The sequence below is a fragment of the Neltuma alba genome, unplaced genomic scaffold (genome assembly GCF_004799145.2).
Source record: "Neltuma alba isolate B1F8T4 unplaced genomic scaffold, ASM479914v2 tig00002374_pilon, whole genome shotgun sequence".
NCBI classification, from domain to species: Eukaryota; Viridiplantae; Streptophyta; class Magnoliopsida; order Fabales; family Fabaceae; genus Neltuma; species Neltuma alba.
This window is the reverse complement of record NW_021632837.1, coordinates 61,555-89,249: the sequence shown is the minus strand read 5'-3', so window position 1 is coordinate 89,249 and position 27,695 is coordinate 61,555. Positions and strand designations below refer to the sequence as shown.

The following is a 27,695-nucleotide window of genomic DNA, read 5'->3' as shown; positions in this document are numbered from 1 at the left end:
ATATAATAATCATACAAAGTAATCATATATATTCGGAGTCGCGGAGTCATCAAAACTGCAAACTGAAGGGAAGGAACGCATTACGGGCCCAACGGGAGTAAAAACTAAAAAGCGAGCTTGAAAAATATGGACATAATATGACAATGACAATTGATAATAACCATTTTTACATCGAAAAGCCCATCGGCATCAATCCATACATAGATATTACTTGAAAGAAGGAAAAAGAAAGAAAGAAAAACACATACACTGCACTTAAAGCCCTGGCCTAATTTCTTTTTCCCAGAAATAATCTTTACTGAGATCCCCACCTGCCATGACCAACACCACCAACCACTACCTTCTGCTTATCTTCCATTCCGACAACGAATTAGACACATTACACCTGACATGATACAACACAGGACTGAAGAATCTGGAGTGCCCAAAAGGTTCAAATCTTCTCCGCTCGTTAACACCGACATAAGAAAAGCAAGAATTGGAGATATTCCGAGGTTCTGAACGACAAGGCGGTGGAGACGATCATTCATCTCACCACTGAAAAAAGTCTGCAGAAGCCACAATGGGCTGGTTAAGCAAGGGCGTGTCCATGGGGTTCATAAAGTTATCTGCTCTCATTGAGTAGCAATCGGCTTCATACACCCCCGTGCTGGTGTTGATGTAACTGAGGATGTCGTTCAGCGATTGGAGCCTGTGGCTGAGCTCTGCCATTCGAGCCCTCAATACGGAGTTTTCAGCCTCAACTTTCACATAGTGCTGCGTGGTGATGTTTATGCTCGTGAGGATTTCGCTATTCTCCTTTTTAAGCTCACTCACCTGGCCCATCAGATCGTCCAGGTGCTTCTGCTTTCGCATGCGGGATCGCTTTGCCGATTCCCGATTCGATTGCATTCTCTTCCTTTTTCTCTGATCCATCAAAGCCTGCAAGTCCTCTTCAGACCCAGAGCTCTGAAATTTGGTGGACATGGAGGAATTTCCACTGGGCGAGTCCATGAGATATGATATGTGCACCAAAGACTGATTTTTTCAGAAATTACTTGGCTACTAACAGAGAGACCAAAAACTAGCTTTGAAATCTTAAAGCCGCAAGGGCAGGACCCGAAAACACTAATGACACAGAGCTAATTTTAACGTTAACGATAATATTTAAACAACCATATAGTACAGAACCGCGATGATGTTCAGAGATTCATGAAAACACATAGAACCAGTAGAGGAACACAACAGAGAAGGACTGAACTAAGTGGGTCCTGCGCCTCAGAGAAGAATTTATCATAAACCCGGAACGAAGTATTTCACTGACGACTGGAGACATGAGTCTCAAATGTTAAAAACCGAAAAATCAGCGTATAGAAACATGGGAAGAACTTCCTTTGGCAGAGAGAACCGACTGCAGTTGGCCTCCGATTTCTGCAAAACGATGGTCCCAGAGATTTAAAATATAGCGCGTTTCAGGTCAAAACCCAAAAGGAATTTCAGGAGAGCAGAAATACAGCGAACAAAAGGCTTAGGCTTGAAAGGCGGGGAGAGGAAAACGAGGAGAAGGGGATGTTGCAGAGAGGCTTAAGGGAGCAATTTATAGAAGAAAAGGTAGAAGAGAAAAGGAGAGGAAATCAGAATGGGGCAAAAGAAAATGATAATCAATCCAGAAAAAGCGAAAGGGAGCATGGGAATCTCCTCCAAGGGTTTGGTGGGAAGGCGATTAGGCTTGTGGGGTGGAGAGGTGGAGTGGAGGCCAAAGCCAACTGGTGACCCCTGTACGGACCCTTTTCAAAATAAATTAACAATAATTGCCACCTTTTTTTTTTAAATTTAAATAATTTATAAATAATGCTTTTCTTATAATTAATTCCCTTAAAAAATTGTCGTTTCTTATGCCAGGAAAAAAAATCAAAGTTGTTGAATGTAACCTCGGTTGTGATTTCACATAAAAGCTTTTCATCCGGCGAATAAAAACGACAGCGAGTGCGAGGTGATTTTCTTTTTATAGCATTACCTAATTACCTATTACCTATTGCAGGTTAGATTTAATTTGAAATATAAAATATCAATTTATCCAAAAATTATAATTTATTTTTTAAATTATCTTATTATACATATGAAGTAGATTTACATTCAAGAGTAATTATGATTAAAATGATATTTTAGAAAAATCAACATATTTTTATTATAAATAATTAAATCAAAATTTTAATATATTTAAATTAATGAAATATGTTTTATATTAAGAATCGAATATGGTAAATGATATCAAATGCACAAATTAGAAATTAAACAATATTTATCCAGCACTGCTTGAGGATTATAACCAGCTATGCTTTATTTAGAATTTACAAATAATGTGACTTACACAAAACATTGGAATCCAACCATCCACAGGTGATTGGTGGATATAAATATTCCTTCAACCTTAAATATAATATCTTTTTTATAGTATAAATTAAACTATAAAAAAAGTTTTATATTTATGACTAAATACGTAGTTCAGAAGATTAACTTACAGATAAAAATTACAAAAAAAATCCAAATGCATTTTAGAGTTTAAATATTTTCTTACAGAAAAACTACATTTTGATTGATCCAACTCTAACTCTGTTCAGGCCGAAAAAATTGTACGATTTCCAAGAATTATGCGACTTTTAAATTTTTAGAATCATGCAGTTGTTCTATTGCTCACGTTACTTTGTGATGTTTTAGTTGCTAATTTTTTCAAACAAAATCCCTTTCCTGTCCAAAAGGTCCTAATTTTATTAGGAGTTTCTTCTTAATTAGACTTTAGACAAATTTATAATTACATGCTCGCGGACCTCCCCAACTACTGACACGTCAAAGGGGTTTAGGTGTCACTTCAGACATGGGCGTGGGCGGCGATTAGAATTTAGAAGGGTGATGACTTTTTGAAGGAGCTGAGCATGATGGAATCGGAAGGAGCAAGGCGACCATTGCTGATTTTATAGGAACATTTTTAATTTTAGTTAATTACTTTTTTAAAAAATTCTTTATAAATCCTAAATTAAAAAATTAAATGTAAATGGATATTTCAAATTTCAATTAATATGTTAATGAGCCTTAATAAATTCAACATTTAAGAATTTGTAGATAACAAAATTTGATTTGTAAACATTAAATGTTTAAAAAACATTTCGTAAACAACGCAACTCATGCTTGTAAATATGAAATCTCTCGGAGCTTATTGGTATCCAATAAAATTCGAGGAAGTTGTTAGTATTTATTTTTGTCATCTCTAGGTGCAATTTTTGTTCTGAAGCTATCTATTGCTTTCCACGGCTACATGATATGGAAACCAAATTATATATTATAGGCTACAACTGCAAATAATATCACAAGTACTTTTGAAATTTATTCTGTAATTTTTTTTTTTTGAGATATCATTATGGTTCTTCCTAACTTTTAACTCCATTTAAAAAGGCAACGTGACGGATCAACTCACTCAGCCCCAGCCTGCGAAGAGCGACTAACCTGTAACCTCCCTATCGCTAATAACTACAAATGGAGATATTAAAAAAGGGCTTGGGTGACAAACCCTCTTTTTTTTTTTTTTGGTTGATATTTTCAAGCCAATCAAAATCTTTTTTCTAAATTGGATGGAAAAAAAGAAAAATGCAGAATTGAAAATTTTGAATTAAAATTCGGTGGAAAAAATTTTATTTCAGTTTATATAAAGATATTTTTTAAAAAGTGTTTTTACGAAAATCAAACACCCTCTAATTCAGAAACATAAAAATGAGGAGGATACTCGTCGTGTTATCTCAAGTTTTTTATGTCTTCTTTCAGAGGTAATGGATACTTTACAGCTCGGCTTCCGTGTCATTTTGTGACTGTCACTTTCGTGAACCACATGACATTGCAGCCATTAAAAAAAAAAAAAAAAAAAATCCCCAACCGATGTTTTGTTGGAGCCAGAGTTTGAGTAATTCACATGCAACTGTGTAAAAAAACTACTCCTTCTGTCTTAAATATAAAACCCTTATACTAATGCGTATAAGGGTCTTATATTTAGGACTCTTCAAGGTCTTATATTTATGACCGGAGGAGTAATATATAACACGGGGAGGTGCGAATATACGCGAAGAAACTAGCCCATCAAATTCAAAGACCAGTTTGAATAGGAGTTGAAGCCATAATTTTTTGCTTATAAACGATCCAAAACAAATAATATGCTCGCGATAGAGGGGTTTATTAGTTAATTTTTTTCAAAACATAAAGAGACAGGCTTTGCCAATAAAAGGGTAACAGAAACCAGTGAGAGAGGAGGGAGATATCTGCCTCTGGAGTCGCGGGGCCCATCCCGCTGGGAAAACAACCCCCCACCTTTTTTTCCCCCGGATGCCTTTGCAGTTTACGTGCTCTCCAGCCTTCGCTCTCACCATCGTGCTGAATCATTTGGATTTAAGTAACTGGGAAGAAGATAACACGTGAGCATCAGGGTGCATGGGAGAAGGTTGAATCCTGGCCCCACATAATATGAATGGAAGAAAAGTGAACGGTGATGCATGGCATCTATTCATATAACTTTCATAAAAAATCCGGACTTTCCATGATAGTTATTTGTATAAAATTAGGATAGAAAGTTAATTTTTTATGACAATTTATAACCGTCGTGAAGTGCTTGCTTATAATATGGACAGCATTTACTACTTCTCAAAAATTATCGTGAAAAGTTCTTTTTAATTAACGATAAAATTGTTTTCTGTAGCAGTAGTGGAGGAATTGTGAGACATTAACGTGGATCGGTTTGGATGTGAAGAAGAGATGCACGAAGTTTTTTCCAAGGGGGAGACGCGTATTGTGGAAAGGCGAGTGGATGGTCGGTTGGTCGGCTCGCATGAAGTCTCTTTCCACTTTTGTGAAAGCCAAACATGAAGTCTGAAGGTAGTTTCGCCTCCCTCTCTCTCTCGGACAAGTCATCTGTTGCATCGTCACTCAATTTCGTGTCTGTATATTACTCTTCCGGTTCTTAATATAAGACTTATTTAATTAATTTGATTAAATTAAAGAAGTTAGGTAAGTTAGTTAATTACAAAAAAAGTACATATTTTTCTAAAACATCATAATCATTTTTTTAATACTTCCTCTCCCTCTTCTACCTAATTATAATTGAAGGAGTATCCATAAGGGTAATTTAGAGAAAATTGATAAATATGAAAAATGAGTCTTATATTTAGAATCAAAACTAACTTAAAAATTAAATCCTATATTAAGGATCGGATGAGTATAATTTGATGGAGATGACCCGGTCAGATTATAGGCATACCCCTGAGTCCCATGATGACTCCATTCACGAAACTAACGAGACTGCTGCTGCGATAGGAAAGGGCAATGGCCCAACAGGTTGAAGCCGCCGTGTCCCTTTGTCAATAAGCAACCTTCTACTGTGCGTGTGGGGGTCACCCATTCATGTGAAGCAAGCCGCTCTGCTTTATCGTCATCTGCCTTTAACCCTCAGAACCACTCTCCCGTACTGCCTGCTAATTAGCTTGCAACTATCTAAAGCATTTATAAAGCCATTGTGCGCCTGCCAAAGCAAAAGGGCAATGCGAATTAAATCAAAGCACGTGCTAGGAGCTAGCTAGTCAGTGCTGTCATTTCATCTTCCGTATACCTAGTTTATTTCCTTCGCAACGAAGAACGCGAATGCGCCCGACCATGCGATCTTCCCCGCATCTTTGTGGGGTTCTCCCATCTTGTCTATAGTGGCGCAGTTGCTGAAATTTATATATATATATTCATCCATTCGTCTTTTCCTATTTTTCCCGCCGTACTGGCTCTTGTTTTTCCTCTCTTTAATTTGCCTTTTAATGGCTTTCATGGTTCTATGTGATTATGTCCAGCGCTTGTTCTCCTCTGTCTTCATTATATATATATAGTCATCATGAGCCATTTACACCAATATTTGAAAGTTGCAGCCTAATTTATATTTTTAAATACCATCAGATCCAGATCTTTATTCCACATTTGTGTCGACCTTCGCCCTAGTGATGAGGAGAACCAATTTCCTAATATATCTGTTTCTCGCAACGTAACCCCGTTCGTTGCTTGATGTTTTGCCGTTTCTTAAATTCATGGAATGCTCCTGCCTCAGGCCTAGCTCCGTCCTCAACTATATGTTTTTTTTCCCGGGGGCTGGATAAAACAAGCGCGAGAAGATTAGCGCAATTAATTAGTTTGAATTTAGTGAGAAACTAACCTCCCACACTGAATCTAATTCCTGTTGATTCTCGGTTGCCATCTCAATTCTAATAAAACTAAATGCCTACGATCCAAATGCTCACAACAAATTGGCGTCAACTTTACCTTGTTAACTTAAACCGGCCAGCGGTTTATATGTAGAACTAGAGGAAGACCAGGTCACCTGCCAGAATGCGTTGATGTCAAAAGAATAAAACGCCAAGGCATTATATTCAACAAAAGTGCTGTAGGAAGTGGGTGGCTGAATCCCGAAACCCACCAAATTTTGATCTGCCAAATCCCACTTGAAGCGTTGGATCAGAGCCTTTCGTCACCTGTGATGCACGTGTAATGTGCCCTTGACTTTTTATCCCCCCTCCTCACACCTAATTAAACAATCCCTTTAACAACCAAGTATGCTCATGTTTATTTTCATTTCCAAACACCTATTCCTAGTATGGACTTTTGAATTATCACAACGATATTTGCAATTACCCTGTTTTAATACCTTAGCCTATTAGAAGATAAATACCTAGTTTGTTTTTTAAAAAACATTTTTTAGGATTTAAAAAAATTATTAAGTTTTAAAATGTACGCATTAATATTATAATTAGACAATCAAATTAACTAAATGTAGTTTTCCGACGAAAAATCCACAAATACGAGAGTGGGCTTGCTTCCCCCTATCCATTATTGACAGGCCCATTTAGTTTCATAATCCGGGCACAGTGCAAAACTTGACTCCTTTCATTTCATCCCATCCCCATGTTCGTGTTCCTCTTTTGAAAGATCGGCCAACCTCATAATATTTTTTCCGGGGAAATAGGAATTCTTCATAATCGTATATTTTTTTAATTATTTTTTTCGAGAACATAAAAAGTATCTTTTAATCAAGAAAAACCCTTTTATTACTTCTTTTTTTTTTTTGGATGAACATTCAATTTCATTTTCAAAATCAAACAAGGAAAAGGTAGTTTCAAAACAAGCACACGTGACCCGACACAAGAACGTGGCAAATTCACAGGAGATAATCAACGAGCCCAAATCATCATTGTCAGTGCCCACCTAATAATCACTCAATCACGGAAGTCAAACAAGTTAAAAACATTCGAAGCAAAATGTTAAAACTAACTTGTGACTTTAAAATCATATTTTAATGCCGCCCAATGATGACCTGGTTGAATGACCTGTGATCCTAACATGTCCTAGTCATCCACCCGCATCCCTTCTAATTTTCCAACCCCCTCATATCATATTCATCGATATTTGTCTACATGAGAACTCTCATCCATCTCTCCCCAACCCTTACTCCTAAGCAGTCAGGCACAGAGCGATGCCCTAATTCCATGCTGAACCAAAAAGAAACAAAAACGCATTTTCTTTCTCTAATCATACATCATAATCATATTGATAAGCGTTAGACCAAATTTACATAGTTTCCAAAACATTAGAAGGAAAAAAAAGGCATTAGAAACATCCTTATAGACAACTCAAACCCGGTTACTAGCTCAGATATAAAAGAGCTCTGAACATGTAAACAGTAAACTAAACCCCAACTCGGTCTCTCATGAATAGAGTGGTTTACAGTTTAATCTCTCACAGATTACTTTCACAAGTTTATCCCTCATAATTGTCTCTTCACTTTTCTCCTTTACGTGGGAGTATTTCTTAACTTAATCCCCTGTAAATAACAATTATCAATAATGTCCCGCACAGATAAATGAACATTAGATTACCAAGAGGACATTAATGACAACAGTTATTTGTGGATAATCAGGTTAAGAAAAAAAGTTTATGAGAAAAATTGTGAGGGACTAAATTGAGAAATACTCGATCTAAGGAACCAAAAATGGAGTTTTGCTCTCATGCAAACTAATAGCTACCATCTACCATTAGAACACAGTAATGGATGACCCCCCAGTACGACCTTCTTTTGCTGTTGTTCTCTTGGTCCTCCGTAAAGAGGAAACAGAACATATATTAAGCTCACTGATATCAAAGCCTTCCTACTTATTTAGAGCAAACTAAGTTATTAGACTTCTCTCGGCATCAACGAAAAAGAACAACACGAGAAAACTGAAGAAAATAAGATCATGGGCACACCACTGTATTTGCTGTAGCAGCTTCAGGATGGTAATGAAGCATTTCCTTCCACATCATCTCTCTTATCATTTCTTCCCCCAAATCTTCCTCCATGTCGAGATCAATAGGAACAATGGCTGGAGGGTTGCTGTTAGGATCATATAGAGGGGACATGTAAGGGTGTTGAAGTGCTTCAGTAACACTAATCCTCTTTGATGGGTCGAAAACAAGCATCTTCTGCAGTAGATCAATTGCCAATGGAGGGGCGTTCGGGTAAAGCCGGGAAAATGGCATTCCTGGAGAATATGGAAGTGATTTGATGTACCGCTTTGCCTTCGGATTATCAATGAATTCAAGATCCTCCTCCCTTTGACTGCCAAGAATGTTAATAATTAGTTTCAGCTGATTCAAACACTCTGAACCAGGGAAAATAGGTTTTCGCCCAAGAAGCTCTGCAAAGATGCATCCCACAGACCAGACATCAATAGATGTCCCATAATTGTCACAGCAAAGCAGAAGTTCTGGTGCTCGATACCACCGAGTGACAACGTACTCAGTCATAAACTGGTTCTTGGTGCTGCCGGTGCGTGCTAACCCAAAATCACATATTTTTAGGTCACAGTTTGCGTTGATTAGGAGATTCCCAGGCTTCAAGTCACGATGAAGGATATTAGCTGAATGAAGATACTTCAAGCCCCGAAGCAACTGCACACGGGAACTGGTGTGTTAGTGAGTGCAATGATCAATTAAGAAACAAAACTATCATGTCTTCCATAAAGCCATATAGATGGACTACAGGATGATTAGTTATTCAGGAAAGAAGAATAAATTATAGATTATAAATTAACGAAATTTTGATGTATAAAATAGCATTAGAGTGAACAGCCAAAAATGCTGCAGACCAAATCACATAAAAAGAGGGCTGCACAAATTTGTCAAAAAAACAAAATTAAATAAAGATCCAAACATATTGAGCCGGACTCTACCAGGAAAATAGGCCAAAGGATAACAACATCATGAATAAGTCCATACCACATTCTTGGTTACAGTCAACTCCAGAATGCTAAACTAGAGTACAGAAAAAAAAACACATGACCATTAAGTTGTTCATAAATGCAAAAAATGAATCATTAGAAGCTGCCATGTGAATACTTCAGTTGGTCCAAAATCTAGTTTCATACCTGAAGGAGGAAATATTGGCAGTGATCATTAGATAGTGCTTGCGAAGACTTGATAATCTGATGCAAATCTGTGTCCATAAGTTCATAAACCAGGTACACATCCTTGAAACTTTTTCTATGATTAGGCATCATGATATCTTTCAAAGCAATCACATTGTCATGTTGGAGATGCCGGAGAAGTTTCAATTCACGCAGAGTTCTTAGAGCATCAACCCGGTTTTCAAAAGCATTCTGTATCTTCTTAATGGCAACTTTTTCATTGGTTTCTCGGTTCACTGAAGAGCACACGATTCCATACGCTCCTCGACCAATAGGCTTGATGGGCACATATTTTGTATCAATCTCAAACAAGGTTTGCCACATGGAGTAATAATGCTTGCCTTCACTTCTGATCCCATTTGGAGGCTCCACAGGAGTCGCCATTCCCTGCAAATTAACAGAAAAAAGGTCTCACTTTTTCATACTATCGTACTTCATCAAGGATAACTGATCACAAGGGCATTGCTAATATATTACTTATCACCAATTCGATCAAGATCCATTGAGTTTTAGTGCTGTGAAGGGGGGAAAAGGATAAGTCAATATAAGCATACTCAAAGTCCTGAAGAAGGATCCCTCATACAGTGACTTTCAGTAAAGAATAAAAAATAATGAGCATGATTTTAGAGAAAAAAGGTGGTTTTCATCACACCTCCATCACTAATCTAAAATTGACGGTCTTGATAGAGACTAAAATCCTAAGAAAGTAGGCACCAAGCATAATCTATATCCAACTCTCCACCCAAACAAGGGAAAAATTCTTTTGAGGGGTTCAGGATGAAGATAAAGATCGTTCATTTCCTTACTACACAGAGATCTGTCCAAGGTAGAAAGTGTATTTACAGGAAAAAAATAATGGGAAGAAAAGCGTTAGCGAGTTATTATTTAAGCAAACTGTAATTTCTAAATGGGGAAGGAATATAACAAATAACCATAATAATAATGATACTAAAGAGTTACCTTTACAACAAAAACAAGAACTTTATGATTCTAGTACAGCAAATTCCCTTCAATTTCAACATATACATGGTAGAATTTTGCCTTTATTTTCCCACAACATCCTTCCGCTGTCGAAATTGAACCCAAAATTCTGATTTCTTACCCAACCAAATCAATACCACAAACCAAGAAGAATTGACGTTGATTCACTCCAATTCCCTCTTCAAATCAATGGATTCTTCACCAAAGCTCAGTTCTTTACTCCACTTGAGTACAGACCCAGATTTGAAGGAGCTCTACCGAGCGTTAGAATGCTCTGAGCCGAAGTTCGCTTCGATCTCTATGTAAGGAATAGAATGCATAGGTATTGTCAGCGATGAAGATTCGTCATGTCGTCGAGATCGGACCAGCAAGCGACGAATAGTTTTGGACTTTCTGAAAGGAATGAATCTCACACCCTCAGCCCCGCGTTTTCCTCCCTCCAGCGACACTTTTTTTTTTTTTGGGGGGGGGGGGGTGTTTCAATCATCCAGAGGCCATGAGGGGACCCGTTCTTGGCGAGTGGCGATATCGTCCCTCTCGTAGATACGGTTGCCAATATAGGCAAACTTTAATACGACGTCGCTGGATCCTTGCGCCCAATACTATTCAGCAGAGATAATAATTACTCGGATCTCGCGATGTCAAGGGACCATGGCACGTGGTGGCATCTTTCTTCACACCTAAAATTTGTTCCTCTGGCAAAATTTATGTTTTTTTTTACCCAGATAAAAAAATGTTTAACAACTTTTCTGTTTTTTTTAATATAAATAATTTTTAAGAAAATAATAATCCACACAATGATAAATAAAAAATAAATAAAAATAGAAAAATGATTGTTAAACTTGAAAATTTTCAAATAATCGCTTGAAAAAAAAAATTCTCACTTAGGCACACATAACTAAATGAAGGTTTTATAATTTAATAAAATGACAAATCAAGTGTGTTTAAATGGGGATTTCTCTTATTCAGTTGACTATATAGGAATTTTCAAATTCAATAATTATTTTTCTGTCATTTTTGTAAAAGTAAAATAATACAGACATAAGTGAATAAGTCCAAAAAATCTTCTTCTCTCTACATTATATATGGGATCAGAGGAGTAATTAATTATAATTTCTAAGCATTGAATAAAATTTGAAATATGATTAATATATACGACTTGTTAAATTTTTGTACTACATAGATATAGAAATTGTTTTTTGACCGGAGATAGAGCTTAATTGAATCTTATTCTTACATTTTGCTAGGAAAAGTTGATTTTGATTTTTTTTGCTGATGATGACCTGATGATAATATAATGTAGGAAGAATTACAATGAAGTCCCGAGAAAAGAAAAGAAGTACAAAACAAGTCCCAAATGTTATTATTTCCCATTATAGAATTTGTTATTGCAAGCCGCTTAGGTTCTCATTAGAACTTTTTAGCAATTACTCCTCCGGTCCTTAATATAAGACTTAATTATTAAGTTAATCTTGATCTTAAATATAAGACATATTTATTATATTTATTAATTTTTTTAAATCATCCATATGGATATTTCCTCAACCATAATCAAGTAAGTGAGGGAGAAAGAATATTAAGAAAGATGGTTATGGTATTTTAGAAAAAATATGTCATATTTCTTATAACAGGTCTCATATTAACTAATTTATCTAAATCTGTTAATCTAATCAAATTAGTAAAATAGGTCTTATATTAAGGACTGGAAAAGTATTTCTCTTGTCTGGGTCTTAATTGTAAATCTCCCTATAATGTATCCTATCCTTTTACTTATATTAAAACCAGGAAAACTTCGTCATGGGGCAAACTAGAACTATAATGGGCTAATTGGGCTGGGTTGAACTGAAATGGCCTGGGAGGAGGTGTCGGGTCAGCCATCCACGGATAACAATTAGGCGCCGACGTGGCAATGTTCCGACGCCGGAACCGACCCGTTTAGTAAAGGAGACAAGTCCATGGACAAGGGAAAACGGTGAAGTCGCGATCAGCTAATGAGGTAAAGCAGTTAGGCAACTCAGAGATGAAGCAAAGGGAGGCGTCATCACGCTCTCCCAGCGCTTCGTGCATTTACAGAGAGGCGAGAATATCGTCTTCCATGATTGTATGCCTGCCTTTTCTTTTCTATTGCTGCTGCGCAGTGCTTGGACTTCGAGAGCCGTCTATTATTTTGCCTTTTTCATTTGTGTGTTGTAAAAACGTATGAACGTCCTTTTTTTTTTTTGGCCAAAAGTATGAAGGTCCATTAAAGATGGAAATTTTGATCGATAAGTGATCGTCCCCTGATCGGGTGGGAGTGCGACTTGCAAAGCTGTTTTTTCCCCCTCCCCCCCCGGGCCAGTGACTCGTAAAGCTGTTACATCTGTAGCAAGGAACCAAAAATTTGGCTGCAACCGTTATTACATAGTCTGTTGTCCCAAATGAACTGGCAATACGAAGAAGGTCAAGATTTTGATGATGTTTTGACAAAATAAGCGTTACATTCAGTTCTAGTGTGAGCATCGAGTTCTTATAGGTTTTCCTTTTAATCTGCTAGATTAATTTCCCTCTCACTTTGTTAATGCATCCATAATAAAACATTTTAAAGCCGACTGTTAATTTTCTTTTTCCAGGATATAGTGATTTACACTTATAGCGAGATAGATGGGACCATTCAAATGAAGAGTTATCATACTGGTAATTCATTCAGAGATGTAACTTGCTCATAGTGAAGAACTGACCTAGGTAGAAGAAGTGGTCGGTCAATTAACCCCTGGTAGTTGGTGCAGCTTTTTCCTGGATTACAATCTATGGTATGGTTTATTACTTACGGTCCTAATTATAAGACCGTATTTCTAGTCTATAAATGAAATCTTATAATTAAGATCAGAGGTGGTATTTAGTATTACCAGATTATTTCATTATTGTCCTCATAATGATATCTTTTTAATTTCAATAGATTATAAATATAGCGGTTCAGGTGCTTTGACTCTGGACAATTGTAATTTCCATGAATCTTTGCACCTTGATATAGTTGGAATTGGATTCTCTCCACTACCTTCCCATCCTCTTCTTCTTCACTACCCTCCTTTTCTCTTCACAACTATTGGATCAAAACTTCAATGGTTCAGATTTAATGTTTTATAACATTTTATAAAAATAAATATTATGATAAAAAATAGATAAATAAATTTAAACTGTTAAAATCTAATATGTACAGTTCACAACTACAGATTGTTATTATAGAGCAATTTCTTTTAATTTTTTTTATTACAATTGTAAATTGTTCAGACCATATTTTAACAGTTTAAATTTATTTATTTATTTTTTAATAACATTATTTTTATAAGATGTTAAATCTGAACCATTGGAATTTTGATCCAATGGTTGTGAAGAGAAAAGAAGGGTAGTGGAAGGAAAGATAATGGGAAGGTATTGGAGAGAATCCAAGTCCGATATAGTTTTTGGTCTTGACTAAACTTTGACCTAGGTCAGTATATGTAGTGTAATTACAAAAGTCATAATTGAATTCCTTGACTAGGTGTTCTACGGATGGAGGAGGGACCTTCATTATGAACTTAAACTACTTGTTTCATATGGTTGCTTTCCTCGACATTCAAACCCTCATTTTGGTTTTTGGCATCAAATGAATTACTTGTCCAAATTCCGCTCACAACACATCCGTTCTCGCTCATTTATTTTCCTTATGTTATCAAGAGACTGGAGAAATTTATTATGGTCACTTCCAATGCCTTTCCTGAAGATATGGCTCGGTACGGTCATTTTATTCTGCGGTAGACAGCCTTGAGAGAGATCCACGTGAATGTGATCCATCGTACTTTTCTCCAGTTCATGACTCCCGTTTTATTCTTACTGGAAACACCTTTTGACTTGTGTGAAGCGCCCACCAGGGTTTTGCTCATAAATGGGAAGCCATGGCTTTATATTTCTGATCAAATTGGTTTGCCCCAAGCAGGAAACTGTGACACACCACTGCCCAATCAAATTTCCCTACCATTCTCAGAACGCGTAGGAACCCTATATTAGACACAGTAGGATGATAAAGACCACATCTCAATATCAGCTGTGTGGGTGATATATTCGGTTTAGCGGACGTGGAAAGCAACTGGAGCGTGACACCCCACAATGCTGCATTTCATTTCATGCCCCTATGCTTGAGAAAAGCATATATTCTTCTGTTTCAAGGCTTTGTCTTTTTCTCTAATTACTTTGCACCCAGCTGCTTTTGGACCTGCTTTTCAGGTTTTTACCAAAGACCTACACTTCAAAAGAATTCATTATTCAAGTTATATGAGGCAAAGCATAATCATCCCGGCTTCAAGGCTAAATAATTGATGAAGGAAAGAGCATATATATACATAAGCTTATTTCACAGGGTTGACAATTATCTGCGACTAGGAAAAAAACTTTAATGTCCATATTATATATATATATATATATATATATATATACCTCTCAAGAGATTTGCATACTTGCATCCAAAAATTAAATAACCGCCCCGGGAGGATATTTTTGCCCTTTTTCCTGCACAAAAAAGGCAACTGGAAGTATGGTGGCAATTATTGTATATGTGTCGCAGTGTGAAGAACCCTCCACGGCAACTTTCACCTGAAAAAAAGAGAAACATGGAAAGGTCGTGAAAGGTTAAAAGTTAGTGAGTAAACGCCAAGGGTAATAAAGGCCTTGGAATCTCTACCATTAGACCCTAGAAAAAGGTTAAAAGAGAAGAAAATGAAAAACCCGGAAGGCAGTGGTGCGCCTTGGACTTGCTTCAGACATCTAAATGACCATAGTTGCATTATTGTGAATTATGGACGAGATATCTCTCCTTTTCTTTTGGGTCGCTGATGGTGAAGTGGACGTCATCAGGAAGGAAGGGAAAGCTGAGAATTTTCTTTCAAATAACCGACGTCATAAACCAAACCAAAAATTTTTTTAAAAAAAAGTTCAAACAAATCTTTTTGTGCAATACGTTCCTTTTAATTATAGTGGTAAATAATCAGGATACGTGAATCATATGTCTGAAACTTTCACGGTGAAGTTAAATCCTAGGATAAGGGGAATCGCCATGGGTGGTTGACCTTGAGTGGTTTGAGTGGTTATGTAAAAGAAAAGGATCAGCGTTACGTTCCATTTGATCATAATCATGAATGGACCCTCATAAAGCAACGAATCATACACATTGTTTCTTGTGGGGTTATGATTAAGCACGGGTTTCTCTGCGTCATTAATTAAAAGCCTGCATGAATAATAATCTTTGTATCAATTCGCGATCATTATTCATCAGCTAGGCCTTTCGGTGAATGAGCGCATGTTACTGAGAAAGGGAAGCCAGAAGGAATCTGGCAGTGTGCAATATGTGTGTGTATCTCAAATTCTTAAATGGAATTCACTCTGACCGATGCAAAGAGACATAATAAACTATACGTTCATAGGAAGCTCCACTTGAGCGTCTCGATCAGAATTTAGCGCTGAAAACTGAAGAGTATGTGCATTTTGCGATCTCACCTTTTGATGAGAGCATATCTCAAGGACTGTTCACTGATCGGCCTTACATTACTTCATATTTTATATCCATATCGACTATCGAAGAAAAGCTTGCATCTATTTAATTATGTACACATCCACACCGTTGCTCCGGCAGCTTTATGCCATTGATATAAACTCGACAAGCTAAGCATCAATGCCCAAAGCCCTAGAGAGACTGTTATTTTATTCTCTTGGTGAAAATGAGTAGAGAATAAGTAGCTCATAGTAGTATAAAATAAGATGAAAAACAGCATATATTATTGACTCTTGGGGAGGTAAATCTTTTGATGGCTCGCAAAAAGGTCATCCAGAGCATAAAACTTTGAGTATGGACAGCTTTAATTAGATAAAATTTTGGAATGTAGCGGCCCTATATATGAAATCTGCGAATCAATCAAAGGTGACAATGAAAAGATCGATAGAGAAGAAAAAGAAATGAATAATAAGAAAGAAGAAAGAATTAAAGTTTAAAGGAAGGGAAGGGAAAATGATCTCTTCCACTCGCGCGCACGCATGCATATAGAGGCAGAGAGGGAGGGAGGAGGAGATGGAATGAGAGGGGGACATGGGGTATCAGTTGGGTGGACATGGCAGAAGGGCAAGATCGAGAAGAAAAGTGGTAAAAGCAAAGTGGAGCTTGCCCATGCTCTCAATCTGATCTCATGTTAGTCTCTTGTCACCTATTATATGGGGCTGACCAAATTTTCCCTCCTTCCGGATTATGCAGGCACAATGGAATAAATCACACACACACATGCACACAAATAATTCTCTTAAACTGTAGCATAATTACTATTTTATGTCCTCAAATTCTAAACAGTAATACTTTAATTACCCAAATTATATAATCATATGTAGATGATAATGAATAATAGTTTCGACATTAATTAAATTTCACCTACAAAAAACACTTGATTCAGAGATAATAGATCTATATGCATGAATGATGCGGTACTAAAATTCACTTTGTGCTTCCCTTTTTATTTTCCTCTCCTTTAAGTTTTTGAAGTAAATTAAATTATCTTTAAGTTTCGGGTCAAAATGATATACATGCAATGCATGTGCAGAGTTCATAATCTGGCACAGATTCGTACTAGAAATTTTGGTCGTATAATCTTCGTTGTAAGCGTGTGTTTAAAATTGTTTAGCACCTTTACTTTAGTGCTAGACTGCCGCTGGATTTTAGTCTGAATTCCCGAGTAGAGCAAAATCAAATTTTACGTACAGTTTGGTTAGTGAGATAAGGAAACTTAAGGGAAGCAACTGTTTTTTTTTTTTTTAATAACAGGTAATGGCCAATTGCATATGAAAATATGATGATGGATATATATATATTGATTTTGTGGATTTTAATTTCTGGGAAAAAAAAGAAAAGAAAAGAAAACAAGGACACCTTGCAATGGAGGGCTTTGGAGTTGGGAGGTGATTATTACTTGTAATCCCTCTAATCATCTCCCTCTACCGCTATTCATTTAACACACCGCAAAAGCCACAAAGTTTTGTTTAGACACGACACAGTGTCAGTGCATGGGCAAATACACACACACGCGCGTAGAGCATCCACTAATTATATACACCATATTTTAGAGCTAATTTTAGTGCAGTATAACTAGTTGGCCTAAAACCACATTATTATCTACTGTTTTGAAGTCAGACAGAGGCATCGATCGACAACGCATTCTCTTCCTTTCTTTCCGAGATTACTTTGGTTAGTCTGATGTATGCAAGCCCCAAAGAGTAAAGATAGACCTCCTCAGAAAAGCGTGGAAAAGCAGCCACCCACGACTGTGTTTATTGATCTTCTGAATCTTACGCACCCAGATTCCCCTCGCCCAAATATCTTCTCGATTTTAATCACTAACTGCTCATCATCTTGGCATTTTCAAGCTCGTCTTTCCTCTTTCTAAATCCGTCTATATCATCTCATTACAGTTATGGAATCTACTGATCTCCATAACCTTCACCACCAACCTCAGCCTCCTGACACCACTTCTTTTGCCACGCCGTCTAATTGTTACGTGATTCAAAACATACATTCTTGGTCTCCCCAAATCTCTTCGTAAGTTCCTTCTATTTCTTTATTTATTTTCTTCCCAGTTGGCTAGGTTACTATTCAACTGTTTCTCGCAACAGTTAATTAGGGAAACTAGATTGATTTTGTAGTTTACCATGAGAAATGTGCTTCCTCTTTTCCTTCTTCTTTCTTCCTCATAAATCAGTGGAAGAACGAGCTGCTCTGAGAACTGTACATGGGGAAGAAAGCGTTTGTGAATTATTGTGGAAATGCACATGGAGTAGGTCTTTCTCTTATTATATCAGCATATAGGTACTTGTTTAGCTCTGTGATTAAGCAGTATATAATAGAAATATATACCCTGTATGCGTAGGAATGCTGGTAACTTGAACCAAATCGTCCAGGAAGCAGCCTCCAGATCACGAGATTCAACTCTCAACAGTTGTATGATCCAAAATTTAGAATTCCGCGGTGGTGCAGAAAGCTGGTTAATAAAGGAAGAGATGTGCACAGAAACGCTAAACGACTGGGAACAACACTACCGGGGGTTTCAGGAGTCAACAGATCATTTGAATTGTGTTAGAGAGAAGCCTTTGCTTAACACCCTCGCTTCCTCAGATTTCTACTCCACCAGTGCTGGTGGATTGGGAGCATCAAGTAGGGGCTACTTCAGCCAGATTCATCCCACTATCAACATCTCTAATTTAAACCACTCGTCCCCAGCAATTTCACGGACCTCATCCGACATGAGATTCAATGCCTCATCAGAGCCATTAAGCTCATCAACACTTGGTGCAGATTCCTGCCTTTCTTTACATTTGCAGAACCACGTTGACCGGTCCTCGACGTATAGCTCTAGTACTGTGAGTATTATATTTCTTTAATTTCTTCAAAAATAGATAGCTTGCTTGCTTTATATGTCACAGGATTATATAGCCGGCCTCCTTCCTCCTAATTTTTTTTTTTGCACCTGCTTTTAAGTCAAATAACACTACACACATACACACATATCACTGCCATGGACTAATCAACTAGTTGCGTCAGCAGTAGATTCCCCACCCGTGTAATAGTAGCTATAGTCACACTACCATTTAAACTTTAATGGAGACTTCAATCCATAATGTGACCCAACCGGGCATAAAAGTCTTCTCAAATGTTCTCGTCTTGCTGACGAATTTCGTAGGCCCAAGATGTCCGGAGTTTCTATTTATAATATAGCAACAAATGAACAATAGACACACCGTAATCAACTTTAAACATTGATCCCGTACGTCCTCCATCAGAGTTTCTCTCATTTCTTTCTTTTCCTTCGCTTGCGGCTTCTTGATAAAGACACGCTTTAATTATTATTTAACTTGTTTTTATTATTACTCTTTTCATGTTACATAGTCCTCGCACTTCACTGGCGCCATGGTAGAAACGAAGAGGCCCAGCACCTCCGTGGAGTCAAAGCCTTCTCAATCTCAAGCGACATCAAAGAAATTACGACCAGAATCACGCTCATCGTGCCCACCATTGAAGGTGCCCATTGAACACATCTATCTGATGCGTCTTTTGTAGAATAAATGTATATTCAATCGAAACAATTTGAATTAATTCTACTACTCCGGTCATTATAATTGATCGCAACAATTCCTAGGCGTTTACGGACCAGCCAAATCAGTTTTACAAGACTGAAGTTTCGTAGTTTATTCAGATAATTATAATATGGGATGGTATCCCAAATGATATGATCGACATGCTTAAACAGAAGCTTTAGGGTAATTGAGATTATCATTTCATAATTAATATGGGTGCGTTTGCATGCATTATTGAATTGTTGTCAACACTTAAGGTTGGGAAAGAGAAAGTAGGAGACAGGATAGCGGCACTTCAGCAGCTGGTGGCTCCTTTTGGCAAGGTACGTAGGGTGAAATCTACTCTCACACAAGACCAATTTTCAAATTATTACGCTAACTAAAGGTGGGTTTTTTTTAGATACTTATTTCTAAGATATTTTTACCAAAAAAAAAATGATGAGAGTTAGCCTGTGGCTGTGGATATGTGTTTTGCAGACCGACACAGCGTCAGTGCTGATGGAGGCTATTGGATACATCAAATTCCTTCAAAGCCAAGTTGAGGTATATGATGGGATATGAAATATACGATTTACTATAAATTTTATATGCAATGCATGCTGATAATTGAGTACTAATAACTGGTAGACGCTCAGCGTTCCATACATGAAGAAGTCATCACGGAATCAGAACAGCAGAGCGATGCAAAGGGTAAGCATATGTTTGATTGCAAGTTTTTGTGGCCGTACTCTCTCTCTCCCTCCCTCCCTCCCTCTCTCTCCACACACACACACACACACACAAAATACAGTCACTGACATTGGAAGGCGTGGTATGAATTGATAATATAATGTCAGGGTTGGGGCAAAGACGACGTCGCAGGGCAGTCGACAGAGGAAGACCTTAGAAGCCGAGGACTCTGTCTCGTCCCCTTGTCCCGCACGTCCACTGCAGTGTGGCACCCCGACAACCTGTGATCCCCAGTATCTGAATTACTATTTCCTTGATTACCTTCATCATTATATTTTCTAATCTAAATGTCCACCCTCTCGTGGCGAAACGAAGAGGAAACGATGAACTTCTTCATCTTGGGATCCTTCCTGCCACCCGGGAATATTGGTTAATGTACCAAATTTGGTCTTTCTGTGATTTAAGGGCGGATGGACCAAGTTTGACCCCTTAATGCATCATGTTTTCTTTTTCCTGTGTACTGATCTATTTTGTCCCTCTTTTGCTGCAAATCCATTTGTCCCTTTTCGTTAACTTTCACGTTGAGAGCTGAGTCCAAGTGATCACTGGGCTCATTTTCAAACTCCTGGGCTTTTACCTGTAAGTACAGATTCTCTAAGGAATACCCATGCCCAATTGTTGTGCACTGGGTGATAGTAATCATGGAATTTCGGCCCACAAAAACAATAATTACATTGTACCCAAAAAAAACAATAATTACAGATAAGCTTTGGGTATGTTCATTCTTGCGATTTTCTCCTTATTTCTTTATCTTCGTCTTTGCAGTTTTTTAACCCTGTCAAGTAACTATTTTTTTTTCATTTTTCTTCAAAAGTAATTGTCATTTGTCAATCATCAGTCTATGCAGTTGCACAAATAGTCAACGTCCCGTATTACCATTTACACTGGATCATTGTTCTGCTTAAATTTATTTATTTTGGCCTGAAGAGGGAACGTTAATTCATTCGGTTAAATAGCAAAAGCAGGGTTCACAAACGCCATAAGCCAAGTGGCAGAGGCATGCACAAGAGAACAAAAGAGCAAAATAGATATTAACCAATCCCTTCTTCATCTTCCTCATCTCAGGGCCTTGACAATGAGCATAATTTTCACGAGAGTCCTCAACAAGAATAGGATGAAAAGAGGATGAGGGTTATGAAACTAACCAAGAGAGTTCATCCCTTTGAGGTTATGGGAGCAATCAAGTCTGCAACAGCATTTTCAGAACGCTTGATGAAAGAGAAAGACGAGGGATTCTATGCTTGACAGCGTAATTTTCTTTATCTGTCAAATTTGAACATGCAATATTGCCTGAGGGGCATTAAGCAACATAGTTTTTTGGAAACGCAATAAGAGAATGAAATGTCCTCCAAACATCCACAAACGAGAGTGTCGCATTATAAGCGTGACTTCTTTTATTCATATTTACCAACAACAAAAAAAGATATTTGAATTTCGTCATTAAAACAAAATAAACTATCTTCTTTTAACCGTAACTTGATTTGTGGGTCTCGGGCCTTTGCGTTCTGTTTAATTTAATGGAAGGGAAGGGGAGGAAGATTATTACGTTCGTCTTATCACGTTGGCATTTTGCGCCAGTATGGTATGCATTTCCCCTCTCCATATATGTCGCTCTCATGGCCATTTCACAAAGACATCCCAACAAAAATTAACAATCCGCAACCTTATTACGGAATTATTGGGCTGCGTGTGAGAGATTACGTGAATTTCAATTTCAATGATTTGTATAGATTGTCGTCTCCTGCGTGCAGGGCGCCGCCCCAGAGCAAACTCTTCCCCTGTCAGGCTCCACCGCGGATCCTTTCCCTTAGTTTAATTTGATTGGAGTATCAGCTTCTTCTGCTTAACGGAGCTGATGCTTAAGGGGTGTTTATGTTAGAAATATGTAAATTATGACGCAACTTATCTCACATACTTGTTCATACATAATAAAATAATCACTATTCAAACATCTTTCTAGTAATTAAGTCGCCAGGTCTCACTCCAAATAAAATTAAATAAATAAAGCCTAGTTGTTTTATCTAGCATAGCTTTGACAGTTATTTTGTTTTTTTTGAAAAAAAAAACAGAGATATGGTTGTTTTTGTCAAAACTAAATCCGAGGTTCATAAAAATTAAATTACATATATGATAATTATCATTGCATGTAATGCTCCCTCTCTTGTATGTTACTTTCTCCAATGTGTTTAGTTTAACTTATTTTATGTAACTTTGCATATAGAGGGTGCACACATGAGAGTAATTTTATTTCATATAGTGCACAAGTGATTTCTTTTATAAAAAACATAATTACATAAAAAAACCCTACTTTTCAGACCTCACCCCTTTTAAAAAATGCTTTATATTTTTCGTCGGCATTGTTGGAAAAAATGCTTTAGAATATTGAAATGGATGAAATATTATACACGAAAATATGTCCATGCACTCCGCTGGAACCAATTTCAACCAAAATATTTTTTATACGGTTGTTATACTTAGTTTACTGTAATAAATTTTAGATGGGTTGGCTTTAAAAAAAAAAAAAAAGAAGGATTAAAGTTTAGTTTGGTCGAAAAGTCAAAATTAATCAGAATTGTGACATTACCGAAATCGACAGGGGCATAAGAGTGACACCACTTTATAGTATGACGCTTGCTCAAACCTCTCGCACCGTATAAGCTTAAAGATCCTTGTCTGAAAACAATTGAAGAATCTTGTCTAATAGCCCGTCTCTCGCGCCCTTCATCCGATCTTGGCTGATCGTTCAATATTAATCTCAATTTCACCCACTTTCTACGCTTCCATCTATGCTTGATTTTAGCTTCCTCTGACTTCCTATCTCTTCCTTCTCTGTATATATCCAGATCTTTCATTTGGATTTGTATGTCTTGATTTTCTGCGCCTACTAAACTCTTGTCACCAAAACCAAACAAACAATCTCAGACATATTCACCCGTCATATCGTTTCCGCCGATTTGGATTCTGGAGTTCTGGAAGTGACGGGATTTTTCACGTTGTTTCTTGCGGTGATCGGTGACTGAAGTGTCTTTCGATTGTAGACCTTTGCAAAATTTCAGAGCTTCCATTCCTTCCAGGTTCGATTTATGTTTTAAATCATTCACATCAACAAACATTCTGATATTTCATATTCAATGATTTGAGAGAGCTGACTGACATGATTCTGGCATCTCTTTGGTTTTCCTCCCAAAAAATTTACATTTTCTCTATGGTTGAGTAGTTGATGAAAAGGAGAAAGGAACGCGAGATTTCGGGTCTGCGGGTTTTTATTCTTTTCCTCTACTTATCAGGAATAATTCTCTTGGAGTTGGATGTTATGTTTTGCGGGGGCATATTTGTGTATAACTTTTATTCCTCACTTCGCTAGGAATAAGGACCATTATATAATGAATAGAGAGCCTATCATTTGTTCCAGATACTTTTTACGTTCCAGTTGCATATTGGAAGTCGCATCTATGTGCTTTTCTCCGTTGTCAGTTGTCACTGAAATATCTGCAATGCCTCCGCAATTTTCTTTACAAACCCGGACGGGAATCCAAAAACAAATATCTAGTCTTGAATGCCTTGTACTGTCCTATATTCCATTGTAACGTTCCGCTTCAGTGATACGGCCTTGATTATCAATTTTTTGGGTAGGTCTTAAGAATTTATTATGGGTTATCTGCGAGGACCAGTTATGTGCCCCTCTGCCCGTACCACACTAGCAGGATTCTGCAGCCTGCCTATGATTGGACCAATAAATGCAAGTTGTATGCGTAGCGAATTTTTGGGACTCAAGGAATTCAGCCGCGGCAAAGCTAAGGCCAATATTCTCTTCTGCCAAATAAATGCACGAAAGCGCAAGGTAGTGCAGTGCAACTTCAACTCATCCTCAAATGGCAGCGGAAGTATGGCGGGGAATTTCAATGAAAAAGATGAGGATTATGTCAACTCTAGTGTAATCGAGGCTGGTACGTTTAGCTACTACAAATTTGACAAACAATTGATCTTTGGATCTTCTCCTTGCACCTTTTGGAATCTCATGGAAGAGTTTTTCCTTGATCGTGCTATATAGTTGAAGTGAAGAGTGGAGCAGATGGTTTTGTAGTTAAAATGAGGGATGGTAGACACTTAAGGTGCGTCCATAACAACCCTCAGGGAGGACATTTGCCAGATTACGCACCACATCCTGCAATTGTACTGAAGATGGATGATGGAGCCGGTCTACTTCTCCCTATAATTGTTTGTATGTTCGTACTCTTATATCTAACATTTAGAAACTCAGGTCTCTATCTGATGTGATGATTCTACATCTTTCCCATTGTAATTTTTTAGCACATCATTGATTGCAGCGGAGATGCCCAGCGTTTTGCTAATGGCAGCAGTACGAAATGTTCAAATAGTATGTTTTTTTCCTGGGTCAATATCACTATTCCACCCTCAAATTTATACCAATAATTATTTTACATTTTCTTTCTTGATTTACTGTCTTTCATGCAGTCAACTGTCTAGTTTTTAAAGTTTGTAGTTTTTCGTAATATTAGCGTTGTTTATGGATACTCACTAGTTGGTCGCTGAATCAGGCTAGACCTACTCTGTATCAAGTTATAAAGGAGATGGTTGACAAGATGGGCTATGAAGTATGATTCTATGAGTCTTTATAATCTTACACCTGATCTTGGCTATATCATTGTCTTTCTGTTGGAATTTTTGGATGTTATTGATAGTCACATGATGTATTTTCTCCTTCTGCAGGTCAGACTTGCCAGAGTTACTAAGAGAGTGCATGAGGCATACTTTGCTCAACTATATCTTACGAAGGCATTTACTTTCCTCTCTTCCCTTCTCTTCAGTGTACCCCCTCCCCCTCTCCCCCAACACACAAATTGGATGAAGGAACAAAGGCACATAGTGTGACTTATCTGATTTGATATAGGTTGGGAATGAGAATGAATGTATTAGCTTCGATCTTCGACCTTCAGATGCTATCAACATAGCTGCAAGATGCAAGGTAATCTATATGGATTAAAAAATATGAATACACAAGCACCTCAAAGCTTATTGCATTCACCTATTGCTTGCGTGGACATTATTTATTTGCCCCCTGATTGCTGGTGAAAATTATGTTCCGCAAGAGGAAAAAATTTGACCAATTTCTGCAAGTGTGATCAACATTTAGGCAAGCTATACTTATCCTCAATGTACTATCGGCATGCTTGGAGAATCTTGGTGATTTTTTCACCCGCACAAAACTAGGACCATATCTATTAGTTTATTTTAGACTTATTTGTGATGAGAGACTTGACTGTTTTACTGACGTAGCAGGTGCCAATACAAGTTAACAAGTACTTGGCTTATAGTGACGGAATGAGAGTAATTGAATCTGGCAAGTTATCTGCACAGTCCCATGGTTCAGATGGTCTATTATTTGCTGAACTGGACCGGTAGGTTTGTGAAAAAGATGCCTTATGAGGTTGTATGACTTGTCTGTGTCACTTGTAATGAATATTCCATTATTCTTATCAAGGAAATCTTGAAATCTCTCACAAAATATCGCATTTTCCATGGTGAAAGACAAGTGTTAACTGAAGTGGATGCGATTGCAGGCCAAGCAGTCAGCCTTGTGCTGAAACCCAGGAGTTCAATCTCTTGCACAACATGATGAAAGCTGTTGTCGAAGAGCGCTATAAAGATGCTGGTAACTTCCTTTTTATGATCGTTTAATACTTAGGTTGAATCAAAACGAAATGGTATGCTACATGCTCGTCAGCCCTCGCAGGCATTATTTATATGTAAGACAACCTGTAACAGAAAAGGTAATTAGGATCATGATAAACATGTTTTTGCTATTATAAAAATGGGTTTCATTGTTATCCGTCTTTCCTTATCTTCCTGACTGATGCTCGGCTGTCCAGGTAATCCAACAATCTAGCTAAGTGATTCTCTAGTGCATTCTTTGAATTAGGATTGAAGTCCTGCAAGGTCATGTTTCTATATTTCAATCCCCCCTCAAATCTTAAATATAAGAATTTGATTCTAAATGTAATATCTCAATTCATTGTCTTAAAAATTTGTAATTTTTTCCCAACTTATCCTATTAATTGCACATATTAGAGAATTATTTCTATGAATGAGATAATTTCCAATACAAATTTTTAATAAGGTATTCTAAAAAAGCCAATACATTTTTTTTGTTTTTACACAAAAGGCATATGCCACTTTATTGAGCAAGCACACGGTATTCTTTCGTAAAAGGCCAAAGAATAGTTCGCTCTGTGCTCACTGTGTCGCTGCTTAAAGTGGCATAGGCCTATTTTTGGGAGGATCGCCCCACAAGGTGCTGCCCCCAGAAGGGGGTGCCGGAGAGGGTGAGAGCCCGTCATGCCGGACCCTGTCAAATTGAGTAATTTTCTTAATTTTCATAAATTAGTTATGTAGCTTTGTAGGAACAGGCTAAGTGAAACTGCTACCTGTGAAGTGCGACTTATACACCTCATGTTTTCAATGCTTACGACAGCTTTGTGGAGGGACAAACTCAATCAACATAGGGCTACCAAAAACGCGAAGAACAGGTATGAGACAAACTTATTCACGGTGAATTGGCAACGTATGAGGTGTTGTCACGGTCATTCATTCGTTTTATTACCTGCACGTAATCTCCTTCTTCCGTCTCTCTGTTCCCCTGATTAGCCTTTGTTCGCCTTATTGCAGATCCTGGACACTTTAAACTGTACATAAAATTTCAAATTTGAAAGCCCATGGGATTCAATTCAGCAGATAGCAGCCATGTCTCTCCCTTTCATGCACCTATGTATGGGTGATATCTCTTGTGAATATTATGTATATAATTGTTAATGCTATATGCGTTATATATGCTTTTCCGTCGCTTGTCTCAATCCTTTGAACTGTTAATAATGTGCAATGTGGTTCATCCATGTGGCGCAGCATCTCTGAGCCATGGTCTGCAAAATTATTTCTGCTCCAACATATTACTCTGTTCCGAACTTTTATTTTCCTCCTCTTCTCTCTGCTAAACTTGCGTTCTGCATCTTGAGAACAATTCAAGCTGTTCGGGTTTGACTTTGCCTTTCGCTACTTTTGGTTTTGTTTTGTGGTTCAACCTTCCAACGGTTGCATCCAATTTGATCTTCTTATATGTCAAGACAGGCGGACAGCAAATAAAACTTACTTTAATAATTGTCATTTCAACATAAGGCTTTCATGTGAACTAAAAAAAAGTTAAAATTCCTTCACCAAATAAATAAATAAATAAATAAGTTAAAATTAATTTTTTTGGTTAAGTCTTAAAATGAATGTGGTTATAAATATAATAATGATTGGAGGGAGTAGATTGAATGGGATTTTTTTTTTGGTTTGCCAGAGTGAATTGGAGTATTTAAT

General features: G+C 37.4%; 4 protein-coding genes and 1 non-coding gene across 9 annotated transcripts; 2 read left to right on the top strand and 3 right to left on the bottom strand.

Moving 5' to 3' along the window:
* Nucleotides 1-117: 117 nt before the first annotated feature.
* Nucleotides 118-1,698, bottom strand: LOC114723969 (bZIP transcription factor 11). Its single transcript, XM_028910239.1, has one exon. It carries the CDS (start codon nt 991-993, stop codon nt 532-534), a length of 462 nt encoding a protein of 153 aa, XP_028766072.1. The 5' UTR covers nt 994-1,698; the 3' UTR covers nt 118-531.
* Nucleotides 945-27,301, top strand: LOC114723941 (bifunctional nuclease 2). Of its 5 annotated transcripts, XM_028910200.1 has the most exons (12): nt 945-958; nt 7,154-7,159; nt 23,952-24,265; nt 24,370-24,540; nt 24,647-24,696; nt 24,878-24,934; nt 25,050-25,115; nt 25,231-25,305; nt 25,620-25,738; nt 25,901-25,992; nt 26,812-26,866; nt 27,006-27,301. In XM_028910200.1, the coding sequence occupies exons 3-12, from the start codon at nt 23,968-23,970 to the stop codon at nt 27,019-27,021; spliced, it is 999 nt and encodes a 332-aa protein (XP_028766033.1). In that variant the 5' UTR covers nt 945-958; nt 7,154-7,159; nt 23,952-23,967; the 3' UTR covers nt 27,022-27,301. The 5 variants fall into 5 exon arrangements, with proteins under 5 accessions (XP_028766033.1, XP_028766060.1, XP_028766053.1 ...); XM_028910211.1 differs by lacking the exons at nt 945-958; nt 7,154-7,159 and adding an exon at nt 22,977-23,392 and having other exon boundaries at nt 23,990-24,265; XM_028910194.1 differs by lacking the exons at nt 945-958; nt 7,154-7,159 and adding an exon at nt 22,977-23,392.
* On the bottom strand, nt 7,551-10,934 carry LOC114723930 (mitogen-activated protein kinase homolog NTF3). The gene is made up of 3 exons (XM_028910184.1): nt 10,452-10,934; nt 9,453-9,878; nt 7,551-8,976 (listed from the first exon to the last, which is right to left on the bottom strand). Exons 2-3 carry the CDS (start codon nt 9,873-9,875, stop codon nt 8,281-8,283), a joined length of 1,119 nt encoding a protein of 372 aa, XP_028766017.1. The 5' UTR covers nt 9,876-9,878; nt 10,452-10,934; the 3' UTR covers nt 7,551-8,280.
* LOC114723359 (transcription factor bHLH112-like) lies at nt 18,378-20,545 on the top strand. The gene is made up of 5 exons (XM_028909558.1): nt 18,378-18,875; nt 19,847-19,912; nt 20,067-20,132; nt 20,217-20,279; nt 20,426-20,545. The coding sequence occupies exons 1-5, from the start codon at nt 18,378-18,380 to the stop codon at nt 20,543-20,545; spliced, it is 813 nt and encodes a 270-aa protein (XP_028765391.1).
* LOC114724490 (U5 spliceosomal RNA) lies at nt 26,473-26,586 on the bottom strand. Its single transcript, XR_003738317.1, has one exon. It is a non-coding gene; the product is annotated as a U5 spliceosomal RNA (small nuclear RNA).
* Nucleotides 27,302-27,695: the final 394 nt, after the last annotated feature.